This window comes from Melozone crissalis, unplaced genomic scaffold (assembly GCF_028551555.1).
Source record: "Melozone crissalis strain CALT ecotype California unplaced genomic scaffold, PUWL_Pcris_2 ptg000023l_1, whole genome shotgun sequence".
NCBI classification, from domain to species: Eukaryota; Metazoa; Chordata; class Aves; order Passeriformes; family Passerellidae; genus Melozone; species Melozone crissalis.
Genome location: NW_026535801.1, coordinates 18,755,272 through 18,777,485, shown reverse-complemented (window position 1 = coordinate 18,777,485; position 22,214 = coordinate 18,755,272). Strand labels below are relative to the sequence as shown.

The 22,214-nt window shown below is 36.8% G+C and overlaps 1 protein-coding gene across 1 annotated transcript in view; it reads right to left on the bottom strand.

The window, feature by feature from the left end:
- The window catches only part of TTN (titin), a 234,902-nt gene that overhangs the window by 101,582 nt on the left and 111,106 nt on the right, over positions 1–22,214 (bottom strand). The window contains 21 exon segments of the mRNA XM_054277824.1: positions 1,514–1,591; positions 2,974–3,078; positions 4,002–4,082; positions 4,993–5,067; positions 5,603–5,698; positions 6,216–6,299; positions 7,554–7,796; positions 7,967–8,077; positions 8,338–8,421; positions 9,506–9,589; positions 10,518–10,601; positions 10,855–10,980; positions 11,333–11,443; positions 11,704–11,787; positions 14,057–15,820; positions 16,595–16,717; positions 17,051–17,134; positions 18,510–18,584; positions 19,959–20,069; positions 20,270–20,350; positions 22,098–22,181. Coding sequence (XP_054133799.1) covers positions 1,514–1,591; positions 2,974–3,078; positions 4,002–4,082; positions 4,993–5,067; positions 5,603–5,698; positions 6,216–6,299; positions 7,554–7,796; positions 7,967–8,077; positions 8,338–8,421; positions 9,506–9,589; positions 10,518–10,601; positions 10,855–10,980; positions 11,333–11,443; positions 11,704–11,787; positions 14,057–15,820; positions 16,595–16,717; positions 17,051–17,134; positions 18,510–18,584; positions 19,959–20,069; positions 20,270–20,350; positions 22,098–22,181 — 3,768 coding nt within the window.

Sequence of the window (22,214 nt, the reverse complement as noted above, 5' to 3'; positions counted from 1 at the left end):
GAGACCTTCTCTATGGCATCCTCCTTTTGAACAAGCAATTTAATTTCATCTTCATTTTCTTCTCCAGAATCTCTTTCCACTTGTTCAGATGTTATAGAAATCAATTTCACTTCCTCATCAGGCAGTGGTAGTTTCTCCTTTGAGTAAGTAATGTGATGATCCATTTCAACTTTTAATTTCTCACCTGTAAGAGTAGTCTTTCCTGAAACTACAGGTGTCATTCCTGGTTCCTCTTCCTCAGAAGCCAGGACAAAATATTTAAGAGATACTTTCTCCTGCTCCTCTGTCTCTGAATTCAGTAATCCACCAGCTGTTTCCAGTGAGATTTTATACTCAAGTGGCTCTATGGCCGGAACTGTCTCCTTAGGACTTACTTTCCCTTTTACATGCAAGCTTTTTTCAGCTGAAATCTTCTTCAACACAATTGACTCAGGCTTTTCTTCTTCCACTGGGGGCATTTTATCTCTATGTTTTAGTACAGGTGGTGCATCAGGCTTTTCTGCAGCTACAAAGGTTTCATAGGTAATTTAGAGAGTAAAAATCCATAAGAATAAGAATCAGGAACAATACATTTAAGAAAAATTTTACAAATATACCTGAAATAAAATGAACATAGAACACTTCTTCTCTACACAACAGAAACTTAAAACACAACCACAAAACAAAGGTAAGAACAGCACACAGGAACAGGAAACCTAAGTAAACCACTCTCAGCAGTGTCTCGTGAGACACTGTTAAAATCCAGTGTAGGTTAAAATCCAGTCCAGGTTAAAAGTAGCAGAAAATGAAAGCTATCTGGTCACTGACACAAAACAGGTTAATTGTGCCACTGCAGACTGCATCACCAGATCAATGGCTAAGAGACATTAATGATTTGGCTTCTCAAATGCCCAAGATCTGCTGCAACATGAGGCCCTTTGAATGGTGGGCAAGCAGAATGGACATCAGCTCTGCTGGTGGAGCACAGTGTTTCAGTTCTCTGAGTGTTTCAGAGGAAATGGAACCATCCCAACTCTTTTTATTTTTTTCACAGCAAGCTTGGTTCCAGGGCCCTAAGCATAGCAGACAGAAGTCTAATTCTTCAACATCACTGTCGGTTTTTCTGAGGGCTTCAATGACAAATCAAAAGTGGGAAACCAAACAACACAACAATTATTTAGAAGCATGTAACTTCTCTTTGTCTACACAGAAAATACAAGATGCAATTCACATAACACATATCAGGACATGAGGAACATCAAGAAAACAACAAAATACGCAAATTTCATAGTAGGACAACAAATAAAGACACATATATTACTATCCAGACAAAAGAGCACAGATTGGTCTCCATAGTATATCAGTTTTTGTTTTAAATTAGGTGACAGTACCTAGAATAACAAATACTTGAATGGGACCTCAAATCTTCCTGTAATGAATGAGTTATTGCACAGCTCTTCCCTCTTTTTATACTGAAAGTATTTATGTATGTCAGAGAAAAACCTTCTAAATAGCATAGAATACATATAAATACCTGCTTTCTTTCCAACAACTGGAGCTGTCACTGGAGCAGTAACAGTGGGTTCTTCAGCTGGTTTTGGAGATTTTAAAGCTGCATGGGAGAAAAAAGTTTTAATACATTACTTTAAGTATGATATTCTTTACAATGTTTTGTAGATGGTAGGAAAGTTCTATTCTTCTTAATTCTAAAGGGCTTGGTGAGGACACTTTTAGTATGCTGCTGCACAAGGTGCTGAGTTATGTTGTCAAAGATGTGCTTTTGCCAAGAAAGGTTGGACCTGATTACACGTGCAGTCACCTTCCAACCTGGTATTCTATGATTTTATGAACATCCTTTTAGCAAGAAAACCCTAAATGGAAAATACTAGACACACAAGAGAGGCTTCACCAGTATTCACAACTAAAGAATTCTTACCTACTACAGGTTTAGGTTCAGGCCCAGGAACTGGGACAGATGCTTGCTTAGTTTCTGCCATTTCAAACACAGAAATTACAAGTAGGTTAGTTTACATTTTTTTGCAAACACATTGAACATTAGAAGTTAGGATAAACAACACACAGAGAGCTAAATGAAGACAGAATTCATTGGTTTCTATTTTATTTTGCCAAAAAGCAAGAAATTACCTTGAGATTAACTCTTGTAAAGCAAGATTGTACACAATGAAAAAAGATGACTTTTTCAAGCATTGAAGAATAAAGACAACAAGAAATTCAGAAGACTGCAAAATGGTTAATGAGGACACAGTAGTCGTGACAGACTGGAGGACAGTAATGCATTATGTTAATGTAGCATGATATTCAGCCCTGAATATTGTTTAGTTGCCGCAGTAAGGAAAAGAGCACCACACATCTGTACCTTTGGTTGGTTCAAGCACAGGTTTCTCCTCTTTTTTTATGGCAGGTATCTCAGTTTTCTTTGTAGGAACTTCTGGGACTTTAAAATAATATTTTTATTTTGTAAGATATATTAAAACACCTTAAATCCCTAAATAGAATACCCTCAAGTGTATTTAAAAGCTTTAATTGTTTTTCCATGTAAACAGTTTCAGATGTTCATAAGGTTTAGGAACATACATTTCTTAGAGTAAGATTTGAGTAAATTAGAAACTATAAATGGGTAAAAGGACACATATTTGTAAAATGTTACCTAAAAAAATGCTTGGATTAACTGTTTTGCTGTAGTTATGTTTTTCTCAGTATTATATAAAATATTTTAAAAGCTCTTTTCTATACACAATGAGAATTAGAAACAATCTAGATTTAGAAACAATCCCAAAATACAAAATTCAGACCCAAATGTGAATGTCAAACTTGGTTGTGCATCCAGGCAAGACTTAAACTACACAATTAGGCCAATGAAAGCTATCTTTTAAGACACTATTTTCATTCCTGAGCTTAAGAAAACACTACTTAATAGTAGGATTAAAATATATATATATATTTCAATATATATATTTGATAGTAATCTAGTACCTTCAGGTTTCTTAATTTTTTCTATTGGTGTAGGTACTGGTTTAACTTCTGGTTTAGGCTCTTTTTCTGGTTTAGGTTCTTCCTCTTCAGGTTTCTTTTTAAGAACTTCAAAAGAAAAGAAATCTCAGTTTTTAAAGCACAGGCAAACAAAAGAATAAGACATTGAACAAGACAAAGATTAAAACATCAATCATAAAGAAACCAGAAAATAATATATATAGCTCAATAGAAACGGAAGATTTGTGTTACTATTCAAGATACTATTCTGAAAGTATTTTAAAATTCAAGTCATCTAAGGAAAAAAGACATTTATATTAAGAGCAGTCCATTTGAGAGAAAAGATTTTAACTTTTTTTAAATGTAATTTTAATGTAAATCCTCAAGTATTGTATTTGGAGAGCTCAAATTTATATAATGTCTCTTTTCCATTTTATTGATTTCACTTGATTTTGTCCTCTCAGTTCTCCATCTTGGGTATGTAATGACACTCTCATCTGAAAAATGGAGTATTATATTTTTTTTTACGTTGTCTGAAATTTAAAGGTACAAGGTACACAAGCATGCATCATCTCTCTGTGGCATTTCAAAGAGAATTGGAGTTAATGCTTCATCTTTCTAAGCAACAGTTGAGCACAAAATGATTCAGAATGCTGCAGACTGTGCAGGAAATGGGATGGTGTCCAATAGTACCATGGGGTTCTGTGATCTGTGTGGTACTTCTAAGAAAACCACAAAAGAGAATACACAGACTACACATGTAACATTAATAACATTTACACTGGGGGCAGTGGAAGATTCTCAAGTCTACTATAAAGAGATAAGAAAAACAGAACAGAGAGCGATAGGGAACTAGATTTTCATTGTTCTGCTCTGTTTTCATTACAGATCCTTGGCATCTGAGAGACTTTCAGGCTACCCCCTTCCTCCCTGCAACTACAACTGCTTTTCCCAAGAAACAGACATCAGATAGATTTATGCTGATCAATGTTAAAATGCTGGTTTTTAAAAACAGACCCAAGTTACTATACCTCTTTTCAAAACAACTTCTTCTTTTGGTGGGGGAGTAGGCTCAGGAATGACTTTCCGAGGTTTCTTTACAAGTCCAGGCACTTAAAAGAATATTATTCCAGATTTTATTAGAGGTTCATAACAGCAGTAAGAGTTAACCAACAGCTAGCATGTCCAAACACACAAATCAAATACTAGTCCACTACTGAATACTAAAATTAAAGGTTAAACTGTTGCTACTGAAGCCAATAGTTTTAATATATTTTCTATATAATTTGCATACATAATCTAAGCTTATGGATAAAGAGAAAGTTTTCATACAAATCAACGGAAGAGAAGTATGGTTTGAGAAAACTGTAAAGGTTGTGTATTCAAGAATCATCATCATCATAACATTTTATTTCCTTGTCCTCTTTCACTACAGGCTTATGTTACATACCTATTCTTAAGAGCTGTCTGTCTGTGATATTCATAAGGATACACTTTAATCTCTAAACATGGGACAGCATTAAGAAGGAATGTCCACTGCTTATCTTATCTTAAACTCCAGTACATATGAATAATATAAAGGCATACCTGTGAAGTGGCTTGCTCAATACATTATTCATTCCCTTCTCTAGAAAGTATCCTCTCACAAAAATAAGTTACATTTCAGAAAAATAATAAACTAAGTATGTTGAAACAATGGTGTATACATTTAAAGAGTATTTTATTTTTTATTTGTATCTAAGCAGAAAACCAAAGTGAGCACCTACACAAGTGATAAAACTCATAAAAACTCACTTTTCTGTGTTTCTGTCTCTTACATCTCACAGATTGCATGATGTATGATTAAAGTGGACATAAATATAACACAAACACATATGCCCAAGATGGGTATGCATGTTGAGCATTCTAACATAGAAAGTATTTTGATATATTTGAGCAAATGAAACAAGAAGATACTAAGAACTACAACTTTGGGGTCATGAGAGGATTATCTTAAGCTAGATTCTTAGATTAGCTAGGTACCTTTAGCAGGTGGAGGTTCCAATTTCGGAGCTTCACCAGGTTTTGCAGCCACAACTTTCTTCCTTGCGTCAGGAGCTTTAAAGAAAATTATTTGAATTTTACAACACATATTCGACTCCAAATATAAAGGAATGTTCTAAAAAATCCGAACACCTCATTAATAGTATTGATGTAAAAGAAGGAGAAAAGCTGCAAAGCTAAGATCCTTGCTGATTAACTGTTTAGAAAAAGTCAGGTGGTCTGTAGGAAGCACAATTGATCTGAAACCCGTGATCATGTAACACCAGCAAATTATTGCTGAGGATTCTTTTCATTTGTAAGAATATGTTAAAGAGAGAAGAATTATGTTAAGGATAGAAGAACGTGTTAACTTGATTAAAACGGTTTTAATAATTTTTTACCTGTAATAATTGAAAAGAACCCATGTAAACGCTGACAAAAAATCATGATGGACTGAGCATTAGTGAGGCGCATCATTAAAATATAGTACATTAGAAAAGAAATAAAAAAGACACAAAATTATAGTCTAAAAGCATGCTTTTCAAGGTTCATCAGTATAATTTTAAAAGATTGAGTTTCCACCATTATTTATGGTTTCACATGATTATACCTTTAAGTAGATCTTTTGCCAGTTTAATATCTTCTGTTGGAGCAGGTGGTGGTGGTGGCTTTCGCTTTTCAGGGATCTTCTTTTCAGGTTGCGGCACTTTAAATAACATTAGGTAGATTTAGAATAAATTTCCTATGATGGTGGTTATGAGAAGAGTAGTACAAACCTAAAGACTGCCATTTTCCATTACCACTGAAGCCAGTGAAAAAAAGTCATTGAATTAAATGGGAGCATGAAAGAGCCTTAGGTTACCGCTTCGAGGCATGCACACAATACAAATATCCAAGCTGACTTTAAAAAGCATGTTAATAACATGAGAATAAAAGTAGAAAACCAAATGATGGGAAGACTCTTGTGGACAAGAAACAAAATAAAAACATTTAAAATAATCGTCAGGTTCTACTTAGAGTTAAATGATCAAAAATAATTTCCAGAACACAACAATGGAAGAATCACAGAAAGACCTAAACGTAGAGGTGACCTACAAGACACAGAGTCATGTGTGAAAAATGAGAGAGCAAGAAAAATCTGCACATGATGATGATGATGATGATGATGATGATGATGATGAAAGAAAGGTATGTGGCAGACTCTAGGGAAGTACTTTGTATACCTTCAACTGGTAAGGCTTCTTCAACTTCTACAACTGGAATTTCTTCTGCTTCTTCAGGCTCAATCTCCTTTATGATTTCATATTCTTTAAAGAATATTGACAACTGGTGTAAGTTTTCAATAATAAGATATAACTAAAGTTATAAGTTTTCAATATACAGATATAACTAAAATCTACTTTAAGAGACACAGACAAATACACGTTAGGATAAGTAATCATTCTATCTGTTACCTTTGCAGTTAATGCAAGATTTCGAAAACCACTTTCTTTCTAAGCATATGTGAAGCTTGTATGAAGGACAGAATTTTTTATGTATAAAATATAAGCTAAACATTAAATTTGTGGATGAGTTATCATAACAGGAAAGAATAAAAATGTCAATTCTCTCAATTAATTCAAGATTATAACAGCAACATAAACAATAACTTTTGAGAGACTCCAATTTAGTGGAAACTTAATATTTTCTTAAAAAGAGACATATCCTGTGCAGAAGCATATATTTTACTTCCAAATATGAAGATACACTAACAGATACAGGAAATATTGACTAGCATATTGACTAAAATATGATGTGGACAACTTACAAACATCACAATGGGAGAAAAAGGAAATGGCTATGTTAAAGCTTATACTCAGAAGAACGGGACAAAGGATGGTTCTTAGATAAAATCTAGGGTGGCACAAACCTTCACTTGGGAGTGATTCAGGTATTTTAGGAATAGGAACAGGTACTTTCTCCTCTGAGACAGGTTTCTTGGGTACCTCAGCCACTTAAAAAAAAATATTAGGTTTCTTTCATTTTTGTGTACATAAATGTACATATGAAACATAAAAAGACAAGGACATCTAGCACACAAAAAATCACAGTAACAGTGGCCATAACCATGAAAGACTGTGCTCCAGTCTTTCTCAAGGCAGGCCACATTCAACTGACAAATTTTATAGACTCAGTTATGAATAAAGAAAGAAGAGAGTATGGAAAATATTTATTCTCAGGAGATGCCTGCTGGCATATGTACCTTTGGTTGGAGGAAGCTCTGGTTTTTCTAATTGTGGCATTTTAGGTGTTGTAAGAGGCACTTTCTCTTCTGGGACAGTTCTCTGTTGCACTTCAGTTTCTTTAAAGATATTAGTAAATTTTCATTTTTTTGAATATTAAGATACATATATACAAATAACAGTGAAAAGTGCAATGACTAAAAAGAGGAGAGCGTAGAAAACATGAAGAATAATAAATTTAAGCAGCAGATTATTCATCTGGCAATGTATATATCAGTGAAACAAGAAGAAAGGTATTCAGAGAAGAGAGATAAGATGTTCAGACACTGATGTATGTACCTTTAACTGAAGGAATTTTATGTTTTTTAAGGACAGGCACAGGTTCTGGTACTTTTGGCACAGCAACAGGCTCTGGTTTCTTGGGTACAGCCACAGGTTTCTTGGGCACAGCCACAGGTTTCTCTGGTACAGCCACAGGTTTCTTTGGTACAGCCACAGGTTTCTTTGGTACAGCCACAGGCTTTGGAGGAATAACCACTGGCACCTCCTCTTCTGCGTCTTCCTCCTCAATCACCTCAGGCACTTTAAAGATATTAGATCTGTTTAGCTGACTGAGGTTAATGTTATGTACACAGACAAAATGACAAAATGCTGGTCTCAGCCCTCCCACAAGAGTGCAGGGGGGCAAAGAACAATGAGCCCTGCAGCACTGTGCAGGCCATGGCAGGCTCTTGCAGGACACCACCCTATACCTTCAGCTGGAGAGACTTCTGGCTCTCCAGGCTCAGCAACTGCTGCCACCTCTTCTGCTGCTTCCACCTCCTCCTCCTCTTCCAGGACCTCAGCTTCAGGCATCTCAGGCACTTCAAAGATATTAGTACATTTCATTTTACATAGCTGAGAAGACATGGCAAGAAGGAACAACAGCCAGGGGACACAGACACAGAACATCACAGCAGCCAGCTCAGACCCTCACACACCACGCAGCAGCACCCCTGTCCCAGCACACACAGCCTTGACAGGCCCCATCAGGGAACAGAGACAGGCCAGGAGAGGGTAGGACAAGGCTCAGGAGAAGAGGATTCAGAATACTCTGTGTTAGGTTATCCGTGAGGACAGGTACCTCTGGGTGCTGGAAGCTCTGGTGCTTTGGCAGAGGGCACAGGTAGTTTTTCCTCACGAGCAGCCTTCCGGGGCACCTCGGGTGCTTCAAAGATATTAGTAGCAGTCAGTTTTGTACACACAACAGGAGGATGCACAGTGACATTACACTGGAGATGCACTCACGAAGGAACCAAAGTGCTCTCACAGCATCAACCTCTCTCCCTCACTGGCTCACGCACACAACCCCCCCCAAGGCACAGGCACAGAGTAGTGATGCCAGGTTGGTTCTGAGAGAAAACTGCTGGCTATGCATAGGTTTGAAGGTGAGGTGTGAATTAGAGTACTTACCAGCCTTTCCTCCCTTGGAGGAGAGCCTTTCATTCTCAGCCCTGCTGGGATCTGTCTTTTGTCTGGGGGCAACCTCAGCCCATGATTTATCAGTTACCATTCCTCATGAACCTGCTGGTGCTTTACATTCAGCACTTTGGGCACTGACAGGATGAGGAACACAATTTTTTCTATTTTTCCCTATTTTTGTCCTTCTGGATATCCATTCTTTGCTTATGCTTTTCTCTTTTTTTTTTTTTGACCTGATCTCCTTATCCCAAGTACCTGTCTTGCTTCAATTTTCATTTCACTGTAGCAAATTCCACAGCCTGTACAGTGCAATGGATTTTATAATGATTCTTTTTTATTATAAACCCTAAAAGTGTCAGCAATTTCTTTGACACTTTCTGTATGGTCACTTCTTATTGCACTCAATGCACTTGAGCATTGCTGAGTAAAAGCTGGGGTTTTGTTTCAAAAGATTTATGTCTATTATATGCACTACCTGAGTCTGCCAGAAGAGTCACACAGATTTGCCTATTTAAGATAACAATTTGGGCACCCATATGAAAAACTTATGATTAATGGCTAAAATTAATCATATGATTGATTAACTTATGATTACTTGTTAAAAGTTTTAATATCTATTGATTCAGAATAAGAGACCCATATAGAAAAACAAAATACATTTTGAGTTGTTTATACAAAATGCTAAATATTCAAATTCCTAACTGATACACAGCTCAGAATGTGGAAATTTCAGGAAATCACCAATGAACAGAACAACAAGAGACATCAGAAATAACATGTAAGACAATAAGGACAGTCTCATTTGGACTGATGCACAAAACCACAGGTACCTCGAACTGCTGCTGGTTCTGGCTGTTTGGGCACAGTTACAGGTGTAGGCTCTTCCAGAGCACCTTTCTTGGGCACCTTGGGAACTTCAAAGATATTAGTGTATTTTAGTTTTGTGGGCACTGCAGATGGCTATGTAACAATAAAGCAACCAGTAGTAAATGCACACAGTCTTTTTTGAGAAAGTGCTGTGGTCACATTCAGCCATCAGCTCTGCTTTGCTTCCATCCCGTGGAATGACCAGGGTGTCCAAGACATCCCGCAGGATATGGGAACTGGTCTTTGTTTCTTGGTTGGGGTGGAAATGTAGAAAATATATCTGGCTTCTTAGTAACAGATGATCAGAGATTTATTTGTGGAATCGTAATGAATTTGTGTATCAGCCAATATAATTCACGACTACTTTGTCATTGTAACATTTTTTTTAGGAAATAGCATTTCATTTATCATCACCATCTTTTTTTTTCCTATCTTCACACCTCCTCTTAACTTCCTATGTCTCACAGTTCCTTTCATTTTAATTCTACTGTAGAAATGGATATACTTGTACTTCTCTCTTTTTTTATTGGTTCTATTAATGTGTTAATAAGATCATCACTAGATATATCCAGTCCTTTGCTAGCAAAAATTCCTCAAGTACATTGGCATTATCTTACTTTTAAAGAGGTAGAGAACTTATTCTGCTGCTGTCATCTATTAGAAGCTTCAGGGATGCAATGTTTTGCTTTTTAAACTTAAAGACTTATTTTCAGGCTCTTCTTCAGAAAAACACACTATTCTGTTTAAACTAAACAGTCAGTGAATGTTAATTCTTAAACTTTACTAAACGTTCAGTAAGCTAGAGATATTTTTTCAAGGAATTAAATCTAGTTTTTCTGCCATGTTTTTGACACTACACATTGCACTTCATATTTCTTAGGCACCTATCTCTGATCACCATCAAAAAATTAGTTAAACTAAAGTCCAGAAAAACATGGTTTTTTTTCTAATGATGATACTTTTAGTGACGTGTACCTTTGACTGGTGGTGGTTCTGGTTGTTTGGGTACTGCAACAGGCATCTTTTCTTGTGGGACAGCTTTCTTGGGCACCTTGAGCACTTTAAAGATATTAATTAATTAATTTCACAGTTAAATTAGTAGGAAGATCATAAGGCTCAATCAAAGAGTTTAGATATTTCTGAGCACAGTAAAGTTCCTCTAGTGACTGGTTGGTTAGTCATGCACAAAGATTGGTCCAGGAGAGGTTAAGAGTCAAGGACAAACAACAAATCTTACACAAAAGAATGGATATCAAATGAAAATATTAATCAACACAGTAAAATAAAAAGCACCTCTCTCCAGAAGATATACCTTTAGCTTGAGGAGGTTCTGGTTTCTTTGGCACAGACACAGGTTTCTTGGGCACAGCCGCAGGTTTTGGGGGAACGACCACTGGCACCTCTTCTTCTGCCTCTTCCACCTCAATCACCTCAGGCACTTTAAAGAAATTAGACCCATTTACTTGACTGAGCTTAAGGTCAGCAAACAGGCAGATGGCAAAGCAGGAAAGGAGGAAAAGTGAACACTTGACTGACTAGCAGGGTGTCCTCTTCAGCCACTCACTCCTGCTTAAGGTGGACAAGCCACAAACAGCCCAAGTATGAGCTTACTGAGAGGGGGTTTCTGGAAAACCCCACTCTCTCTTGTGGGGAGTGTGCAGACACACAGAGACACAAAATGACAAAATGCTGGTCTCAGCCCTCCCACAAGAGTGCAGGGGGGCAAAGAACAATGAGCCCTGCAGCACTGTGCAGGCCATGGCAGGCTCTTGCAGGACACCACCCTATACCTTCAGCTGGAGAGACTTCTGGCTCTCCAGGCTCAGCAACTGCTGCCACCTCTTCTGCTGCTTCCACCTCCTCCTCCTCTTCCAGGACCTCAGCTTCAGGCATCTCAGGCACTTCAAAGATATTAGTACATTTCATTTTACATAGCTGAGAAGACATGGCAAGAAGGAACAACAGCCAGGGGACACAGACACAGAACATCACAGCAGCCAGCTCAGACCCTCACACACCACGCAGCAGCACCCCTGTCCCAGCACACACAGCCTTGACAGGCCCCATCAGGGAACAGAGACAGGCCAGGAGAGGGTAGGACAAGGCTCAGGAGAAGAGGATTCAGAATACTCTGTGTTAGGTTATCCGTGAGGACAGGTACCTCTGGGTGCTGGAAGCTCTGGTGCTTTGGCAGAGGGCACAGGTAGTTTTTCCTCACGAGCAGCCTTCCGGGGCACCTCGGGTGCTTCAAAGATATTAGTAGCAGTCAGTTTTGTACACACAACAGGAGGATGCACAGTGACATTACACTGGAGATGCACTCACGAAGGAACCAAAGTGCTCTCACAGCATCAACCTCTCTCCCTCACTGGCTCACGCACACAAACCCCCACAGGGCAGAAATTTCAGAATGAACAGAACAACAAGAGACATCAGAAATAACATGTAAGACAATAAGGACAGTCTCATTTGGACTGATGCACAAAACCACAGGTACCTCGAACTGCTGCTGGTTCTGGCTGTTTGGGCACAGTTACAGGTGTAGGCTCTTCCAGAGCACCTTTCTTGGGCACCTTGGGAACTTCAAAGATATTAGTGTATTTTAGTTTTGTGGGCACTGCAGATGGCTATGTAACAATAAAGCAACCAGTAGTAAATGCACACAGTCTTTTTTGAGAAAGTGCTGTGGTCACATTCAGCCATCAGCTCTGCTTTGCTTCCATCCCGTGGAATGACCAGGGTGTCCAAGACATCCCGCAGGATATGGGAACTGGTCTTTGTTTCTTGGTTGGGGTGGAAATGTAGAAAATATATCTGGCTTCTTAGTAACAGATGATCAGAGATTTATTTGTGGAATCCTAATGTCATGTTTCATAAATGACCGTGTTCTGTGCTGGTCAGTCATTGTCATATTCTTACTTGCCCCTTTACTATTACTATTTTTATCCCTCAGATAGACTTCACCTTTCTTTTTCTATCTCTACATTTTCCCCCTTTTCTTTAAATTCTCATATTTTCTCTCTGTCATCCCCTGGCTTTCACTCTAATCACTAGATGTTGCTTATTACTGTTTTCTCTTATATGAATTTCAATTTGTAAAAAAATTATAACATCACTTTGAGATGGTACTTCATTTGAGGAATGTCTTTGTATTTCAGATGGAGAGAATCTGATGGCAGAGGGAATGTTTTTTTCTGGCCAGAGCTTGGGAGTTCTAAAGGAAATTAAATGATGCATCACTGCATCAAGGCAGTACAAAATACTGTATAGTGTGTTCAGTTTAGTGTGTCTTTAGTAATTTTTTTGTATTTCAATTATAAATGCCTTTTTAAAGACTCACTGTCTTACATGCTGACAGTAAGTTTACAGCTCTTTCATGGTATTTATACAAGTAGCAACTTTGCAAGTCCCATAGTCGAAAATGTTAATGTATGACCTGAATGCAGACAAATTAGAAATAACAGTTTAAAGAAGATATTCTACTCTGTGATACAGATACATAGAGGTATTTGTGATTATTTCGCTCTATGTACTAAAACTGCTACTTCTCTGCTGAAACCTTTAGTTTGTGTCTATTTTGTCTTTCCCCATAGAATCATCAAAGTTGGAAAAAAATTTTAGAATCATCAAGTCTTACTGTAAATATAACACTGCCTAGTCCCACTAAACCATGAATGAAGCCATCCCTACTAATAATCTGAACAACTGTTTACAAACTCCTTCTCTTGCGTCTATAAGATTTTGGCATTTTTTTGGTAGGAGGATAAACAGGAATTGATAATATCTGCTTGATATGACATAAACGCAGTATAACAAAAGTTTGGATGGTTTAAGTTGAGAAAAACATTTCACACCCCTGCACAGCAATACATATTTGGCTCATTTCTCCTACATTTTGATATCAGAGTATACAGTGAAACATCAATTTAAACTGAGATTGATTTAAAATAACCCTAAAAAGCAAATAACATCCTTTCTTATGATGATAATAGTGGTGACATGTACCTTTAGGAAGTGAAGCTTCTGTTTTTTTAGATATAGCAGGGGGCACTTTCTTCTCTGGAGCAGTCCTCTCAGCCATCTCAGGCACTTCAAAGATATTAGTGCATTTTATTTTAGAGTTACAATAAAACTCAATATTAAATACAAAGACTGAAACACAGTGGACAACAGACATGTTTTGAAGTAATAATTAAGCACGCACTCATACTCAGTGTGAGTATCATTTAAAACAGATCAAAAACGACAGACAGAACAAAAGAGGTTAAAATATTACTTAAGAGAAGATTCGGTGTGATTGTCATGTATTCATGATAACACATAGCTTTGACTGATGTAGGTTTTGTTTTTTTCAGGAACAGCTAGACAAATTTTCTTTTCTGGGACAGCTTTTTGGGGTATTGCATGTCCTTTGAAGATATTAGTACCTATTAGTTACATATATTAAGCTTTAAAATGAGCAGTGAAGCAACATACTCGAGGGAAGGAAAAGAGATCCTATGCACAAGAGATACCTTTAGGCTGTGCAGCTGCTCGCTTTTTAGCAGCAACATGCTGCTCCTTTTCGGCCACCTTGGCTGGTGGTGGTTCCTCCGGTGCCAAAACCAGCTCTGGTTCTTCGGGTGCCACTTCAGGCTTTGGTTTTCGAAGAGGTACAGAAGGCTCCAGTTTTTGGGGTTCTAAAACAGTTTCTGGTTCCTCAGACACCATGACAGATTCTGGCACAAAAGGCTTTGATTTTCTGGACACTGCAGTAGGCCTTGACTTCTGGAAATCTGCAGCAAAGTCTGTTTCTTCAGCTGCCACAAACTCTGTTTTTTGGGCCTGCACGAAATGTTTTGTTTTGGGGGGCACCACAACACGCTTTGATTTTTGAGTTGATTCAACTGTCTCTGACTTCTCAGACACTACTATGAGCTCATATTCCTCAGGGGCCATAAATGATTCTGGTTTCTGGGATTCTAGAACCGGCTTTTGTTCTGGGGGCTTCACACCATATTTTAGTTTTTGGGGTGGAACATCAGACTTGAGTTCCTCAGGTACCAAAACAAATTCTTGTTTCTCAAGCACTACAACCTGGGCTAGTTTTTGGGTTTCCACAATGGGCTTCTGTTTTGGGGGCATCACGCCATATTTTAGTTTTTGGGGTGGAACATCAGGCATGGGTTCTTCAGGTACCACAACAAACTCTTGCTTTTCAAGCACTTCCACATGTGCTACTTTTTGGAATTCCACAATGGGCTTCTGTTCTTTTGGGGGCATCACGCCATATTTTAGTTTTTGGGGTTCTACATGAGGCATGGGTTCTTCAGGTACCACAACAAACTCTTGTTTTTCAAGCACTTCCACATGTGCTACTTTTTGGAATTCCACAATGGGCTTCTCTTCTTGGGGCATCACGCCATATTTTAGTTTTTGGGGCTCTACATCAGGCCTGGGTTCCTCAGGTACCAAAACAAACTCTGGCTCCTCAAGCGCTACCACATGCGCTAGTTTTTGGGATTCCACAATGAGCTTCTCTTTTGGGGGCGTCACACCATGTTTTAGTTTTTGGGGCTCTACATCAGGCTTGGGTTCCTCAGGTACTGCAACGGACTCTGGTTTCTCAGGCACTATAACACGCTTCGGTTTTTGGGATTCTACAACAGGCTTCTGTTTTGGGGGCATCACGCCATATTTTAGTTTTTGGGGTTCTACATGAGGCATGGGTTCTTCAGGTACCACAACAAACTCTTGTTTTTCAAGCACTTCCACATGTGCTACTTTTTGGAATTCCACAATGGGCTTCTCTTCTTGGGGCATCACGCCATATTTTAGTTTTTGGGGTTCAACATCATGCTTGAGTTCCTCAGGTACCAAAACAAATTCTTGTTTCTCAAGCACTACAACCTGGGCTAGTTTTTGGGATTCCACAATGGGCTTCTGTTTTGGGGGCATCACACCATATTTTAGTTTTTGGGGCTGTACATCAGGCTTGGGTTCCTCAGGTACCACAACAAACTCTGGTTTCTCAGGCAACACAATATGCTCTGTTTTTTGGGATGCTACAACAGATTCTGATTTTTGGTGTGTCAAAACAGTCTCAGGCTGCTCAGATGTCAGAACATGCTCTAGTTTTTGTACTGCCTTTACAGGCTTTAGTTTTCGGGCTACTCCAGCCACTTCTGGTTTTTGTGGTTCCACCTCTTGAGGCTTTGGTTTTGCGTGTCCTGCAATGGACTTTGGTTCTTGAGGAACTGGAACACGTACTTTCTTTTCTGGCAAAGTTGTCTTGGTTGCTTTATGTACATAAAAGATATTAGTTCTCAATTTAACAGCTGCACAGACAATCATACCAAAATTAAGCCAACCATAAAACATAAAAAGACAGTTGTGATGAAATATTAAAAACATATCAGGTATCAATCATCTATGATGGCCTTTTAAAAGATGAATATAGAACATTTGGCTTTTCTCTCAAGAGTACATACACACACACTGCCTCACAAAACTCACGCTCCCATACGGAAGTACACACACGCACTAATAATATAACTTAAGATATAAGTAAAAGCCATGATAATTGTCAACAGAATGGACAGGACAAAAGATATTAATTGCACTGCAGGCAATAAGCTGAAGATTCTTTCAAGAAACAGCAGTGATGGCATGTAGATTTTCTTGGTGGAACTTCTGGAATTTCAATTAAATTGATAACTTCTCCTCTTAGCTACTAGAATGGATACTTTGTTTTCTTCTCCTATTATAACTTTTAAGTTATTAGCTGTGGTGGTTTTCTTGAACAAAAGCAGATAGAATAGCAAGAATATGCAAAAATAGTAAGAAGAACTGAAGTAGAATAATAGTAAGAATAACATACAGGCATTTCAAACATCCAATATTTGCCACTAGTTTTTTTCAAAAACAACCATGTGTGTCTATTTCACATATATATGTAGATAACTAGAACAAGCAGAATTTAGAATTTCAGGAAAGAGAAGGCTTGGATAATTACATGTTAAAGAAAAGAGGAAAAACATTACTTTTGTTATTTTATTAGTGTTGAGATTTACCTTCCTTTGGTGGGAGTTCTGGTTCTTCAGGTGCAGCCTCTGGTTCTGGGACAACCACAGGTTCTGGTATTTTTTGCACAGGTATTTTCTTTTCTGGAACAACTTTCTTCGGCACCTCGGGTTCTTTAAAGATATTTGTTTGTTTTAATTTCAGGAATTTGAAGAATAGGAATTAAAAAGACAATAATAGCTCCAAAAAAAAAAACCAAACTAACATCATCAGAAAAAACCCCTTATAAATCATTTGGCTGTTGGTTTTTTTTTCATATTGCTTTACACACACTATTAGTAGCCACTGTCACCAGGAGCTATTCACAAAGGAAGAAGACAACACAGTTTGTAACACTTATATTATATAAAGTATACAAAAAAGCTACTAACACAAACATAAGACACATAATACTTAGAGAAACAGATAAATGTTTGTGTGCAGTCTTATTACTGTTGAACATATACCTTTGGCTGGTGGAGGTTCTGGTTTTTTAGGAACTTCAATGTGTATTTTTTCTTCTGAAATCACTTTCTTGGGCACCTCAGGCACTTTAAAAAAAGCAGTTAATTTTATTTATGTATGTCTGCAGTGTTCAGACATTAAGAAAAAGTAAATCTCAGGCACTTCAAAAGCATGAGAGATTTCCGATATGAATATGTAATTTCTCCTTTCCCTAGAGAAAATTCTCTCTGCTGCCTCACTGAGTTTCAGATGCAAAAACTACAATTGAAACAACAAAAAAAAATTATAAGACATCAATAGTAAAAGTAAGTTACCATTATGTTAAAATGGTACCATAGAAAATTAAGGTTTTTATTTCCTTGCATAAAATTTTAGTGACTGGATGTTCTGGTGTCTTTGATACTTTAACTTAAACCTCTTCTGGGACCAGTTCCTTTGGTACCTCAGACACTTGAAAAATAGCAGTAACTTTATACTGTCAGAACTTCATAAACACTAAAGCATAACAGCAGATCACTCTTAGTGAAAACACCAACTACAAAGATTTACTTTTTTCACTCAAAACATTTTCTCACTTGAAAAACTTTTGACAACAGAAGAAAATGCTAACAGAGGTCTTGAATACTGTGTTCTAAATTGTTAAAACAAGAATTTTTTTTTTTTAATTCTGTGCTTTTGTCATAACGTCAGGTATCTTTAGCTAGTATAACTTTTAAGGTTTTAGGCACAGCAATTTTGATTTTTTTGATTTTTTGTTCGACATCTACTTGGGTCCTTCAGGCCCTTTAGGAAATGGATTATTATCAGTTATTATATAGAATTTTACAGTTATATTCAAAACTTTTCAGTAGAAATTGCCAAGGTTCTTAATAAAACGTCTGATTTGATTTGTTTATTGTCTGATTTTATGTCTCTGTAAAGCCTCAGGAAACACCTCAGAATCTTCTGGGGCTTATTATTCCATTTTATTCAAACATTTCCCAAATCTCTATTTGACTGAGACTGACATTGTCTATTTTGTATTCCTTGTCACATCCTTCTATGTGTGATGACTTTTTGGTATCAATTTTTTTGTCTCTGCACACAAGTTTTCTTCTATATTAGACATCTCTATCACTCATTCTATGCTCTCTTTTGGAGCTAGTTTTTCATTGTCAGTCATTACTATTTCACATCACAGAGGCCACCTTTCCTCCTCTTCTCTTAAGATTTCTGCTTTTGTTCTCAAGTGTCAATCTCATTTCTGCTCAATTTTTCTACTTCAATATTTCTAACACTCTGGTACAGATTACAACTATGATTTAAAAGAGAAGAATTTTAAACACAGTAACATATATAGAACAATATGGGCACAGAAAGTAACAGGAAAACACAAACAAGCAATCAGATAAATAATGTGCACAATCAAGATAGAGGTGTTTTTTTCTCTTCCAAATTTTAATTTTCTGTAGCAAAACATACCTTTGGCTGGTGGTGGCTCTGGTTTTTTAGGAACAGCAGTGGGCACTTTCTCTTCTGGAATTTTCTTGGGCACCTCTGGCACTTTAAAGAAAACAGCATTCATTTTTAAAAAATAAAGCATTTAAAATATGTACATTGCAAAGGAGAAAGAGGATCACAAGAAGCATATCAGAAGGAAAGATATAAAAAGAGATGTCATGCAAAAAGCATTCTATGTGATTACACACTAATTGGATTTTGATAAATGAGTTTTGCTATAAACTCTAATGCTCAAGAGAAAAATCCCCTCCTCTGAAAGACACTATTATTGACATATAAGCTTTAGGTAGTGTTACCCTTGGTATTTTAGATATAACAGTATTTATTGATTTCTTAGATACCTTGTACACCTTAAAGACATTAGTGTAGCTTTTTAAATTACAAAAAATTAAACATTCAGTACAGAGACACAAGACAAAACACAGTGATATATAAGGATGTGACAAACAAGTAGATGGATAAGGATGCTTTGACAACAGTTACAACTTCTGAGAAGTCTTCATGGTTCTACCCCTCTGGCAAAGAGTAAGTTGGAAGTGACTTTGCTTGGGATCTGTTGTCAAGCAGGTTTAGATTTGCTATGCTCCCCATAAAGATGAAAACAAGCTAAAGAAGTCATGGCAAAAGTTGAACTTCAATGAAATGCCTTTTAAATGTCATACATAACAGTTCTATGCCTGGCAGTGCTATGTGATAATGACTAGGGTGGGATAAGCTGTGCTGCTTGACAGTTGTTAATGCCACTCAAACTGCCAGTTCAGACAGGCTTTTAAAACACCTGAATGAATTGTAACAGCTGGTTTCTGTGCAAATTCTATTTCCATTCAAAATGAAATCAATTGACCCCTGAGTTTAACACGAGCAAGGTGAAACAGAGGGATAGGAGGTACTTCTTGCTAGTGTCTGATCAAATTTCTGAGGCTGTACTCATAAAGTGAAAGTGTTCTGTAAATCTCACTGTGTGTTAACATGGCTGGAGCTTTCCTTATTTCTAGTCCCTTTCACTGGCTTCTGATACAATTTCTGGGTTATTCTTGTGTGGAATAAATAGATCAACTCAACTAATTTTAAATGCTTTGACAGCAACAGTACAAGGGACAGAAGAAACTTGTAGAAAAAGAATGAAAGAATCTGCTGACCTATACCTTTGGCAGCTTCTGGCTTTTTAGGCAGGGTTTTTCTTCAGGAATAATTTTTTTAGGCAATTCAGACACTTTAAAGCTATTTACTGATTTTGATTTTATGACTTAAACACAACTTAAGAAACAGAAAATGGGACATATACAACATAAACGCCACAGATCTGACATGTGGACCCTGAACTATTAAATCAGAAAATATGTAAGAAACAGAAAAAAGTAAAGATGTTTATCAGGGAAAGACCTCAGTTCTACCAGGCTCTCAAAGTACCTTTAGATGGTGGAGATTCTGGTCTTTTAGGCACAGGAGTAGTTTCTGGTTTTTTAGGCACAGCAATAGGTACTTTTTCTTCTGGAACAGCTTTCCTAATGGCTGCAGGCACTTTAAAGATATTAGTTCAATTTAATAAGAGAAAGACACGTCATGAAAAATCTCAAATTTTCATATAAGCAAGGTACTGAAAGAATGAATACAAATATGAATTATGCTGGACAAGGACTAAAACACAAACAAATAATTTAATTTTCCTGGAATTCAAGACTTGGCAAATTGTAGGAAGAGGTGATGAAGAAGTCAAATACCTCTAGATGGTGGAGCCTCCTCTTTCCTATGAACAGTAGAAATTTCTTCTTCTATGTGAATCTCCTCATAAACTTCATGTACTTGAAAGATATTAGTTTAAACACTTAAATTAACTTAGAGTATCTTCAGAAAGCAAGACAACATGTTAGATAAATAACAAATATAATCAAATACTCAAGCTCCTCTGAAGACATACAGGTTTATTTTACATCGATGTGCAAAATTAGGATGCTTTCAAATAAGGGATGAAAAACTCCTCACTGACCTGGTCTCTGCAGTTTGTCAGAAGAAAAATGAGTGATGTGTCCTAAACTGAGCTATTGCCCTGAGTGCAGAAATAGGCCCTGTCTATCTCAGTTCTGTCAATTTTTCTTTATGTTTTTCTCTTTTGTGCTGATCTCAAGCAGCACTTAATTTTAAGAACAACTAAAGGCAATAATTTTTTAAATTACTTTTTACTGTTGCAAACAACCAAAGCTGTTAAGTTCATGATAAACAGAATGCTCTCAAAATAATTTATATACGAAAACATGTTTTTATTCTTCAAATCAAACTTAAAATTTCTTATACCTGTAAAGTGTGCAGGTTCTTCTTTAGGTACAGCAGGAGGTATTTTTTCTTTGTGGACAGCTTTCTTTCGTACTTCAGGAACTTAAAAATATTGGCTTATTTCAGAAATTTGCATTATGAAATAAGTAACACAATTTTGTAAAAAAAAATTAAATCTACTAGAACAAAAGGAAAAATATGTGGTATTGAGATGTGAATAAAAGTTAACAACTTCACCTTCTGGAGTCTGTTATTTTTCTAACTCCTAGTACTTATGGTTCTGAATATGCTCTTCTCTGAAAAGATAGTAGGAGGTTTTTTTATGTTTGGGTTTTTGTTTGTTTTCCTGGATTTGTTTGGTTGTTGGTGGGATGGTTTTGAGTGCATGTGCATGTGTATGTGTGTGTTTAAGGAATTTTGGCACTAAAAAGAGTTTTCTTTTTTGAAATTTAAAAATGACCCATAAAAGCAAGGCAAAAATACAGTTCAATTAGGTAATTTTTAGGGTTCCAACATGTATAGAGCTCTTCAATTCTGGAATCATGTAACAAAATTATGTTTCTATTAAAAATTTTGTGGCTTTCTATTTTGTCCTGATTTAAATTCATACCTTAATCTTGACTTTATTTAAGCCCTTGATATGACTACAAAGAATCCTTTTGCAAACAATCTCTCACAACCTTTTAGATATTTTCCCAATATATTGTCAGAGAAAGTATTTTGAGAAATAGAGCATGAGACATGAAGTCAAAAAAATATAAGACTAATCCCTTACTCTCATGCCTACCAAATTTCTGCCTTATTTAGTCTTCCTAAATTTTAAATTGTTGTGGAATGTATCAATCTGTTTAAGCAACTACTTATAGGAAAAAAATAAAAACCAACTGTAAAGTGTCTCTAGCATCTAGTTGTGTTGTTTAAGGAGAACAAGCAAGCTGGGTTTCTGACTTGGTATCTCCCTTTCATAAGAGGTTAGAGAGGGTTAATTTCGAGGTAATGTACCTTTAGCTGGAGGAGCTTCTTCTGTAGGTACAGCAGCAGGTATTTTCTTAAGTGGGACAGTTTTCTTTGTCACTGCAGATACTTCAAAGATATTAAATTTTTTAAGAACATTATAATACACAAGGTGTAAGTAGCAAAGAAGCAACAGACACATAGCATCTAAAGAAACTTTAGAATGAAAACATTAAATAACAGATTAGCACACAGATGGAATGATGAAGAAGAATAATTTGTAGGAATGTGTTGCTTTATAGATTGCTTGAAGAGTTGGTTTACCTTTAGCTGCTGGAGCTTCTGGTTCACTAGGAGTAATAAAAGGCACCTTTTCTTCTGTTGGAACTTCTCCATAACCTTCAGGTTCTTTAAAGATATTAGTTTATTTTACATATTTTA